This window comes from Etheostoma cragini, chromosome 16 (genome assembly GCF_013103735.1).
Source record: "Etheostoma cragini isolate CJK2018 chromosome 16, CSU_Ecrag_1.0, whole genome shotgun sequence".
Taxonomy (NCBI): domain Eukaryota; kingdom Metazoa; phylum Chordata; class Actinopteri; order Perciformes; family Percidae; genus Etheostoma; species Etheostoma cragini.
Window position 1 is genome coordinate 5,917,099 of NC_048422.1, and position 10,969 is coordinate 5,928,067.

Here is a 10,969-nt window from a genome sequence, read left to right on the forward strand (position 1 = left end):
TGACTAGGCAAAACTGAATTAAAGATATCTGCAACGCATATCCAGTCTAGCTTTTAAATGTTAAAATGGCTTGCCATAGAGGACTGCCTCTCTGAGTGCCCTCCTAGTTGTGACATGAAATGCTATTTTGTCTTTTTTTTTTCTAACGATATGTTATTTAGTTATGAATCACATAAGCCAACTGCTCATTATACCACAATGTCTAATTTTGTAGTTGTGTGCACAATATGCATACATGCTTGGGTCGTTGGAAGGAATGTTAAATGGAGCTAGGCTAGGAGTTCTCTCTAATATTTATGCTAAGCTAGGCTAATCATCATGTCGTGGACTGAACACACTCAAGTACTCGAAGCACAACAACAATGCACCTGTGATTTCTATAATGCACAGACAGAACCTACCACGCCAAGCTTGAACCAGTATCTGTATTAATAAATGAAGCCAGGACTGGCTTTAAAATGCAGACTGCTGTATTTCTGGCCATGATCCCTGTATGGTGCCGCGGAGCCCTGGGTGCCTGGTGTCTCTTTACAAAGCCAGATCAGACAGATTGGCTCTATCTGCTCGCCAACATGCAGTGATGTGACTGTGCAGATTTTTGATCCCTCCATCCGCAGCTGCCCGTAAATGCCTCAGCTTGGCTAGTTGTGATCCAACTACGGATCAAGTAATCAATCACAAACAAAGCATTAGGGCTATTTTTAGCTGTGGATCTATATGGTATATAAAGATTGACCAGTCAAAAGGATTCTACCAGTATCTTGACGTTTTAATATTGAATATATGAGTCCAACAGAGTACAGTAGTAACTTTAATGAGGTTGGTGATTCTGTTAACAATCAGAGCTTTCAAAGGATTTACAGTACAGCAGCAAAGATTCTCACGGTCACCAGTCACATGACATGAGTTCCTTTTGGCTAGTCCATAGCATGGAGTTTTACAATCTGTGGAGCAATGCAAGTTTGAATTGAATGTGTTGTGCAGATTCCTACTCTTCTCTAATGATCAATCAGTCCCTGATTTAAAGTGTTCTTTGGATGAAATTCTGCCTGCCTTTTGCTCATTGCAACCCCAAAAAGTTCTGTTGTAATTTAATCAGTCCACAGGACTTCCAAAATGCATCAGTTATGTTTAGATGTTACTTTGCAATCGTCTGAATTTTGTGAAGCTCATTTGCAGTCAAACAGGGGTTTTTGATTTGTCTCTCCAGCAGTCCTACGAGCAGTTGTCTTGGAAAGTTTTCTTGGTCTTTCAGACCTCAACTTAACCTCCACTGTTCCCGTTAACTGCCATTTCTTAATTACATGACGAACTGACGAAACTGCTACCTGAAAACACTTTGTTGTCTTCTTCATAGCTTTCTCCTTCTTTGTCGACATCAATTATTTTAGTTTTTGGAGTGCTAGGCAGCTGCTTGTGGATGTTGATTGTTGGGACAAAGTTTCAGGATTAAATTTGCATCACTTGCCCTTTCCTAAGGTTGACCGTGAACAAGCCCTAGCCCTAACAAGCTAATCCAGGTCGGAGCCCTATGTAAAGGTTATGAGAGCTCAAAGGCCTTTGGGTGCCCAAACATGTGCATGGTGCTCCTTTCCTTTTTACTTTAAAATTGCACGAAACAAAATAATATTGCTTAAAATGTTGAAAAAAATGTGTCATCTTTAACTTTTGCAATCAATCAATTCTACTCAATGAATAGATACATACATACTAACCCAAGATTTCCAGAGTACCACATTTCAAGTTAGAAACGTTAACTTTAGTAGGTCTCCACAATTTAATTATATTAACTTTGTAATAGCTTATGTACTTGCAGTAAAGGCGTTTTAGAATTGTGTATAGAGCAGGGCTGCATAATGAATCTTTATCCTCACAATATCAGCTGCCGCATAAACACTTTGCAAAAGGCTGAGACATATCGCGGTAGAAACACAGGTTTTTTCGTGTTAGGCAAAAGAAAGTCTTAGTAGGAAACTGCACATTAATATGAAACATACTGCTTTAGTGGTGCTTCAGAATGTTAGAAATGATTCAACAAGCACTTTGTTGTATTTTATTAGAACACTAAAAGCAGCAAAAATGCAGCACTGAGTACATTGTAATATGTGTATTTATTGCAAGTAATATCTTTATTGCTATATTCAACGTTATCGCATATTTTCCTCATATCGTGCAGCCCTAGAATAGAATATATCAACACATTAAACTATGCTAACTTTGATTTAAACATCTGACAGGACAGGAGTTCTACTTATGTCCTTATCAGTTAAATGTACTTTAGGGTCTCTACTTAAAAAAAAAAAAGAGACACTCATCCTTCCAGAAGAACAGTCAGGCTCGTATTTAAAATGTAATCAGTGGGGAAGGCTTAATGTTGCATGACTCATTAAGATGTGACTCCGGTCTGAGTGTTACTGTTTTCAGACACTCGGTTCCACTTCCCTGCCGTCTGTCTGCTCCTGCTAACTGTTCTTCTGTTGCCTGCTGACCTCACATCCCCTCACACACACACACACAGATGAGGACCACATATATACACTTGGGTTGTGATGGTACTTTTTTTCCTTTAGAAGTTGAGTGCCAGCATTTTCTACTGCAAGTGGGTGAAGTAGAGTATACACATTCTGCCCAGGTTTAATTCCTGCTGTTGTGCTTGGAAGATTAAAAGAAAACGAAAAGAATCAATTATAATTGTGGCGTGTTTTCCATGTCCACACCTGAGAGGGAGTGATGGACCTGAGCTGTTTCCTAGCAACATGCGTCAGAAGAAATGGTTTATATATCAGATACAGGCAAGAGTGTATGTTTGGTTTCAGAAGTGTAAGGAACACAATTTAATGTTCCCTGTGAAGTTGTTTTTGTCTTGTACTGCTCAGCCAATGGTTTCACACTGCTCCATTGATCTATAGATAGTGGGAATGTGTAGGGCTGGGTACCGAACTTGGATACTTTAAAGCACAGACCAAAATGCCTCTATGGTATTGAGAATTAAAAAAAAAAATCCTCTGTTATTTAATACCACATTTCAATACCTCAGGAGTAAATCTCATCATCAGTAAGTCAAAAGGTTTACAGAATGCTTGTACGCAGATCTATTGATGCTGGGGATTGACTGTCTAACGTTACACGTCGTACGTAACGCACACAGACGGGGCTCGTCTCTGTGTGTGTCTATGTGTGTTGTATTTTGAGAGGCTTAACTTTTGTCAAAGGATTTTATTAAAAAAAATGTTGTTCAGGAACCGGTATCAAATTCATGGTATTGAAATTGAAATTGTTAGAATGATACCCAGCCCTAGTACTGCGCCAAGATACACATCAACAAAGGCCCTTAGGAAGAAGACTACTAGCAAGTAAACTTAGATGGAAACAAACCTGTAAGTAAAATTGGATTTTTTTATAAATATGGTTTCAAAAAAAGTATCTTTCATGAATCGGTTTTCTATCCGCGGTGTCAGTTTAAAACAAAGATTTGAAAGAATTCCAGCCCTAGTGATATTTCTAGGTGGCTTCACTGTGTGTATTTCACATTACACACAGGCATTCGACCCACTGTGAATATCAAACTATTGATTAGTGCAGCTTTAGACATAAAGGGCTTTTGTTTTTAATGCCCACCTGTTCAGAGCCCATTTATCTTCCATTTGATGAAAACTGATGACTCTGTTAAGCTTTTAGTCATACGCCGTTAAGCCTATTAAGTGTAGTATTTAAGCCTTGTTAAGCCTTCAGAATGATTACAGTTAACCATGAAATGTGGTAATTTACTCGTGGGTAGGCAGCCATCTTTAGTTTGGGGGCAAAGTGCCCTGGTCATACTGATCAGCTAAAGGAGCAGCCATAGGCTTATAGAAAAGCTGCATTTCTGTCTGTCTGACATTCAGATACACAGCTACTGTAGTATTAATCTCCCAGCAGCCATCTCTTCATTAACACATTAATTGTTCTGCCACCGAGAGAGAAGCAGCCTCCCTCCGTCCCAGGGATCGTCGCGCTGGCCCTTCAGCTCTGAGCTTCTGCAGTTACAATTTAAAAGCCATGATGATAGCCAAAATCATTAGCTCTGTGGGGGTTTTTGGAAAACAATTGTGTTCAATGCCTCTCTTCTTACTCTTTTCTGCTCTGCCCTTTACTTTCTTTTTCACTCACACACTGAACTTTTGGTATCTCTGCTCTGCTTGTTGGGCAGCTTGTGTCTCTGTCCATTATGATACTGTTTGGCTTCCCAATGTTCCCCACTGGTGAACTCCTCTAATTACTGTCATTGATCAGCGTCAAACACGCACTTACGTACGTACATACATACATACATACACACACATGCAGACACGTGCACACACGCGCAGACAAGTACACAGTCTGCTTATAGAGACAAAAACAAACTACTGTACAAAGGTTTGCTGTATCAACGTTTTCAGTAGCAAAGCGGAACACTGAACTCTCAGTGCTTTCTCTGTATCTGTCTCAGAGGCAGATAGCTCAAACGCTTTTCTTCTATCCATTTTTTTCACCTTTCTATGTATTCATGCAACACATGGCTGTTTTATGGTGTAGATCATCAGCAGCACCATCATTATAGAAATTGGACATTGTAATTGTGCAGAGCTACTTAAACATTTATAGGTATTGTTTATGCACAGTAAATCTTAAAGGCTCTGTTAACTTGTGACATGCATCTTCCTCACTTTTTAGACATGATTCATCAATTAAAGGTCCCAGGACATGAAAATTTCACTTCATGAGGTTTTTTGACATTGAGTTCCTCCAGCCTGCCTATGGTCCCCCAGTGGCTAGAAATGGCGATGGGTATAAACCGAGCCCTGGGTATCCTGCTCTACCTTTTGAGAAAATGAAAGCTCAGATGGGCCGATCTGGAATCCTGCACCCCTATGAGTTCATAAGGGGCAAGCTTACCTCTCCTTTCTCTGTTTTGCCCAGAGAATTTGCCCCCCCCCCCCCCCCCCCCCCCCCCCCCCATGAGATAGAGACATCACGGCTTTCAAAAGAGCGAAGTGGCAGTTGGTCAAGGCCACACCCCCAGTCTCTATCTTGCCCCCCTCTCCTCCTCAAAAGCTACAGACTCAGAAATGGCACATCCTAAGGAAAGCTTATTGTGGGACTGGCTCAAGTGGCTTTAATTCTGCACCAAGGCTGAATTTTGGGAAAGAGACCTCAGATATGGTATTAGGGGACCACTAAGGTCTATATAAAGGAGACTTTAGATATGGTATTAGGGGACGACTAAGGTCTACATAAAGGAGACTTCAGATACAGTATTAGGGGACCACTAAGGCCTATATAAAAGAGACTTCAGATACAGTATTAGGGGACCATTAAGGTCTATATAAAAGAGACTTCAGATACAGTATTAGGGGACCACTAAGGACTATATAAATCAGACTTCAGATACAGTATTAGGGGACCACTAAGGACTATATAAAAGAGACTTCAGATACAGTATTAGGGGACCACTAAGGCCTATGTAAAAGCATCCAAAGAGCACCATGTTATTGGTCTTTTTAATCAGAAAAATGCATTGATGATAAGAGCTGCAGCCCCAATCTATAAAACCATTTTACTATAAACTATATAACTTCCACCATTGAGGACAGAGCTCAGAATGCTTATTTTGAAGATTGCAAATAAGACTTCATTAACTGATAACCCTCTTCCTCTGAACCCATGCATATGCTATCACACGCTGTATATTTTATCTTGCTGCCTGGGTTGCTGCTCTGCTGACAGTTTTGCTGTGTCATTTTCAGGACCCAGAGTGCCGACTGCATCTGTGATTTTAGTCGGCTCCATTTTTACCTCCATTGCTTCTCTGATATTCAGTGCATTTTCCATCTTATTGATTCATTTCCAAAGACCGTTTCATTTTCCAAGTGCATCGGCCCATTTTCAGCCTCACTAATTACTTTGACATTAGTAATTCTATCAACCAGCCCACACTTAGTCACAGTTTTAAATGAAAATGACACAAAGGTTTCTTTTTTAAAGGGAGCAGACAGCCCTCAGTTTTCCCTGGTCAGCCTTTCAAACTTCGGTTACTAGTTAATTAGACAGAAGGAATATCTGGTTCTTAGCAGCTGCAGATCTCAAGGAAGGCTTGGGTGATAAAGTGTGCCGAAACTGCGGTTGATATTGTTGCCGTTTTGTACTGATGATGGTACTGTGATTGATCACTCAAGCAATTGAGTTCACCTCCACTTTGCTCCTTTCTGGCTACAGCTTGAGGATTCTTGGATCTGGGATTCTAGCAGATAGTTAAACTCCTGTATTGTGGTGTTGCACGGATGTCCCGGCCTACAAATAATATCCTACAGACTAAAGAAATAATGTTTGTTTGGTACAGATCCTCCTGAAAACCACACTATAATCATTTTAATTTTTTTCATTGTTAATAATGAATGAAAATAAGTAATGATACAAAAACAATAATTTCCTCCAATATCGTAAATCATATCGCAATCGCAATATAAGTCAAGATAATTGCAGTTAGATATTTTCCTCATTGTGCAGCACTAACATGTACACATTAAACAGGTTTTCTTCTTCTTAGGGAAGTTAACCTCTACCGTCAGATGACTGTTAAAGCTGCAGTTCATGTTAAACGTTGTTCTGTCGGAGAGGAAGACTGGAGAGTGTAATCTAACAGGCTATTATAATAAAGTCATTGTGGGAAATGCAGTAAACCCACATAAACACTCAGTGGTGCCACTGTGTGGTCACCTAGTAATTAGCCAGTGCCATCAACACAATCTCTGCTCTAATCTGATTTAGACTAGAAATAATGTTAGCCAGATGGGCCTTGGCATGTTTTTGTATCCCATTAATGAGCCTTTGCATTAAAAAAAATAGATTAGTTTTTTGGTATAGGCCTATAACAATTTTTAAACCAGTCGACAAGAGCAATGCCTCTACTGAGCTGAGCCACCTGTTGAGACACAACCAGCCCAGAGCTTTTATGTTTTAAACATTTTCCAGTTTTTTACTGCAGTATGTGGAATGATAATACTGCTTGCCATGTACTGTGACCCACTTAGCAATCAAAACAGTTTTGATGATATAGCCGGTTAAAGTGACGTTAAATGCGTTACAGGGCAAGCTCGTAGAAAGACAAGCTAATGACTGAATTGCGTGTTGAAATAGGGCAAGAAATAAAAAACATAAAACATTTGAAACTACAATTTTCCGTTTTGTTTTTATATAACATACATATGGGCAAGGCATATGCTACGCATTTAAAACACAAGAACCGAAAACCAACTAACGAGCGTTACAGCTACTACTCTAATGCCTAATTAAAGTCCTGTTTAGTAACTTATTGGTCGCGAGTGCCATAAGCATGGGGGCACGAGCGCATGTTGTTGGTAATAAGCATTGGCTGCCAGAGTCTGCGTCATTTCCGGACCGACGACGGTGAGAGGCGAGAGAGCCGCCTGCCTGCACTCTGTCACTGTAGTAACGGAGACAACGAGCAGCAGGTCACCTCAACGCTGCAGCCGGACGGATATTAACGACAAAACCGACCAACACACGGCGGGAGTACCCGTCGCTCCCTCCGTGTAACACTGCTGGATATATATTTGTGTGAACTTTACGTCGTTGGAACTAAAACCGTGAGCGGGGGAGCATGGACTCGGCGGGACCCTGAGCAGGAGCACAAAAATAACTTTTTGTTTCCTTTTTTCTTCGTTGAGGAAATAGCTTTTCGTTTTGACACGCTTGCGCAACAGTGAAACAAGTGGCCTACAAGCCGTTTTAAGTTCTGTTGTCGTTGTATTGTGGCGCTGTAGACGGTGAGGCGGACACCAGAGAAGCGGCGGCTCGGCAGCCACCTGACCTCCTGGAAAATAAGACCGCAGCTAATGACACGCAGGCTGGGATCCTGACGTGGCTCATTACTTAGCTCTCTGACGGAGCGGGACAAGTTCTCCGCGAGGCTGCCGCCTGTTTAGTCTCGACGCACTATTTCAGAAGTGAAGTTTGCAAAATCCAGTTACTGCTAACCTATCTAAAATATGGTAAGTGCTAATTAATTTGGATCAACTGTAACATTTTATTAGTTCGACTTAATCGCCCGTTGAAATAGCCTCTTTAACTGTTCTATCCAGCAAATTGCGAGTAATAAACGGATCATTTGACAGAACCAGAAAGCATGGATATAACCGGAGTGCACGTCCGCCAGCGGTCGTGATGCCAAGCGCCGGTCTAATCCCGCGCCGCCAGCCTGTAATGCCTGCACTCTAACCCGCACCAGTGTGGCGCCGTGTCCCGGTCACACGGCCAGGATGAGCAGCACCGACCTGGAGCGCATGTCGCTCAGCTCCTCGGCCAACTCGGTGGCTTCCAGCGCACGGACATTGTCGGCCAACGTGAGGAAGCTGCACAACGCGCTCAACCTTCTGCTCAACGACTTTGAGAGGGAGCAGTTTATTCACTGCCTCAACGTCTACCACTCCAAACGCAACGTGTACGACCTGGTTCAGACCCTTAACGTCATCCTAAACGCGCCCAGCAAGCGGCAACTTCTGCCCATGCTGCGGTTAGTCATCCCCCGCTCTGACCAGCTTCTCTTCGAGCAGTACACCTCGGAAGGCCTCTACTTAAAATCGGATTCAGTTGCAAGTAATGGCAACGCAGAACCCCCGCCGGGCGACTTCCCAAGCGCCAGCCCCACTCCCCAGGGGCATTTCTCGCCAAACAACACGCCCGATTACCAGGTGGCGTTGCGTGGCTCGCCGGACAGCTTCAGCACCAGCAGTGAGGGGACAGCTCCCCTGGTGCCGCTGCTCGGAAGGAACTTTGTCCACGAGCCGCCGGGTGAGATACGACAGGTTACCATGAAGCGACACAAGAGCAACGAAGGTCTGGGCTTCAGCATCCGCGGCGGCTCAGAGCACGGGGTCGGCATCTACGTGTCCCTGGTGGAGCCGGGCAGCCTGGCGGAGAAAGAGGGTCTCCGAATCGGTGACCAGATCATGAAAGTCAACGACAAAGTCTTTGACAAAGTCACTCATGCTGAAGCGGTGAAGGTAAGTTTTCTTTATAACTACACCAAAGTTGCACACACACAGCTTTTACATAATGCACGTTCATCCTTTCAATACAGGGTGTAAATTAGTAGCCCGCAGCAATTCAGTGAACTGGCACAGATGTCCCCGTCATGGGAACTGTTTTCACTGGCCTTAATTGTCCTCCAAACCTAGCCTACATCTCCTGTGTAGTGTACACTCCCGGCTCATATTAATTATGTTAAGTGTCTAAAATTGACCTCTTGAAGCTAAAGTCTTGCTTTGTTGAAGGGAATTTGTTGGCTGGAAACATCTTTGACAATTTTTTAAATTAGCAATCTACTGAAACAGCACTGTAGTACTATCTCTAGGAAGCATGCTTGTAACTAGACACCTTCAAAGCTGCGCATGCATGTGTGCGCCCCATTGCTCTATAACTCTATAGCTCTATAAACTGAGAAGAAAGACTGGGGCTACTTGCACCTTGTTCACTATTGGTCATGCCACTGAGTGTAGAACATCTATTAGCAAATGAGGCTTTCTGTTCACTGATGATTGATGTAGGAGGGAACCATGTGAGGTCCTTGGTTTTATCAGCCCTATGAGCTGTCCATGGTGCTGAAAATTCAGCTTAGTGTTTTCTTCTTTCTTCTGACAGCGTTTGCCTCTTTTCTTCTCTCTACTTAAGACAGGCTTTTCTGATTGATTTTGTGATTGCACTCATTCACACCTATTTTCCCATGCTGTATATACTTGCACTGCAGGGATTTATAGTTATTTAACAAGGTTGTACTCATGGTCAATGCTTTTACTCCTTTTTGATTTTACTGAATTTGAGATATTTTAGTAACTCATACTTGTGAAAGCATTTTACCTTGATATTAATTATACTGTCTTGTGGCATATGGTTGTCATGTTCCATGAGACTTTTACTGAGGAAAATAAAAGAAAAAGAAGATTTCTATCTACTCAGACAGCTGTGACTGGCAGTTACATTGAAAGAGGAGTTAATTCTTAGTCCTCACAAAACGAGAGACAACAATACTGTACAAAGCTACAAAAAGTGCCAGATATCTACAACTGCTTTTAAGAATAGTGAATGTATGTACTTTGAAAGGTCAGCAGTTTGTTCCTTCTAACAGCCGTGGATTATAGCTCAGCCTCGAAATGAGTCCTTTCTAACCTTTGCTGATCTTTAAAAAGCTGTCAACATTTTTGTTTTCTCTTGTTTGGACTTTTGTAATTAACTTAATGCAGGGCTTAGCCATAAGGCAAGCTCTGACCTTCAGTAAATCCAAAATACTGCACCTATAGGCTTTTACCTAATACCAAGAGAAGAGAATATGTAACCCCTGATTTAGCCTTTATTCACTAGTTTATTTGCTGGGCTGACAAAACATTTAAGGCATCACAGAGCCAAGGTCCCTGATACATTTACAGATGGCTATGGATATATTTATCTCTTATTCTAAGGTACAGATCCTCTGGTTGACTGTGCCTTTATGATTCAGAACCCAAAGCTGGTTTTATCTTTTAGATGCATGTATTTTCATAGTTTTGTTGTTTTCTCATTGTATTGCTATATTTTGTGGTGTAAAACACTAATTGCTTCATCTGTCCTGCCAAATGTCTTTGAGGAAAGATGCATAACCCCCATGTGTTTTAGACATAATTTACTGGTGTGACAATGGTGATGCATGTTGAGGTCTTTGGGTTAATTTTGGGTTTAGCAGTTTCTGTAAATCTGCTCTTAAGACTAAAGACTGCAGCAGAGCGTTTCTGCACCTCCTATTGAACATGGTCTCAAACTGTGTTGGATAGAATACTAATGGCAGAATTAACCATCCATGTTTTCCATATTAAGTTCACCCACATATACAGTGGGTACGGAAAGTATTCAGACCCCTTTAAATTTTTCACTCTGTTTCATTGCAGCCTTTTTCCAAAAA

General features: G+C 41.8%; 1 protein-coding gene across 3 annotated transcripts in view; it reads left to right on the top strand.

The window, feature by feature from the left end:
- Positions 1–7,427: 7,427 nt before the first annotated feature.
- The window catches only part of whrna (whirlin a), a 185,876-nt gene continuing 182,334 nt past the window's right edge, over positions 7,428–10,969 (top strand). For 2 of the 3 annotated variants that reach the window (XM_034896884.1, XM_034896886.1), the window contains exon 1: positions 7,428–9,041. In XM_034896884.1, coding sequence (XP_034752775.1) covers positions 8,298–9,041 — 744 coding nt within the window. In that variant the 5' untranslated portion in view covers positions 7,428–8,297. The remainder of the gene's footprint in view (positions 9,042–10,969) is intronic. The other variant, XM_034896885.1, reaches the window with a different exon arrangement.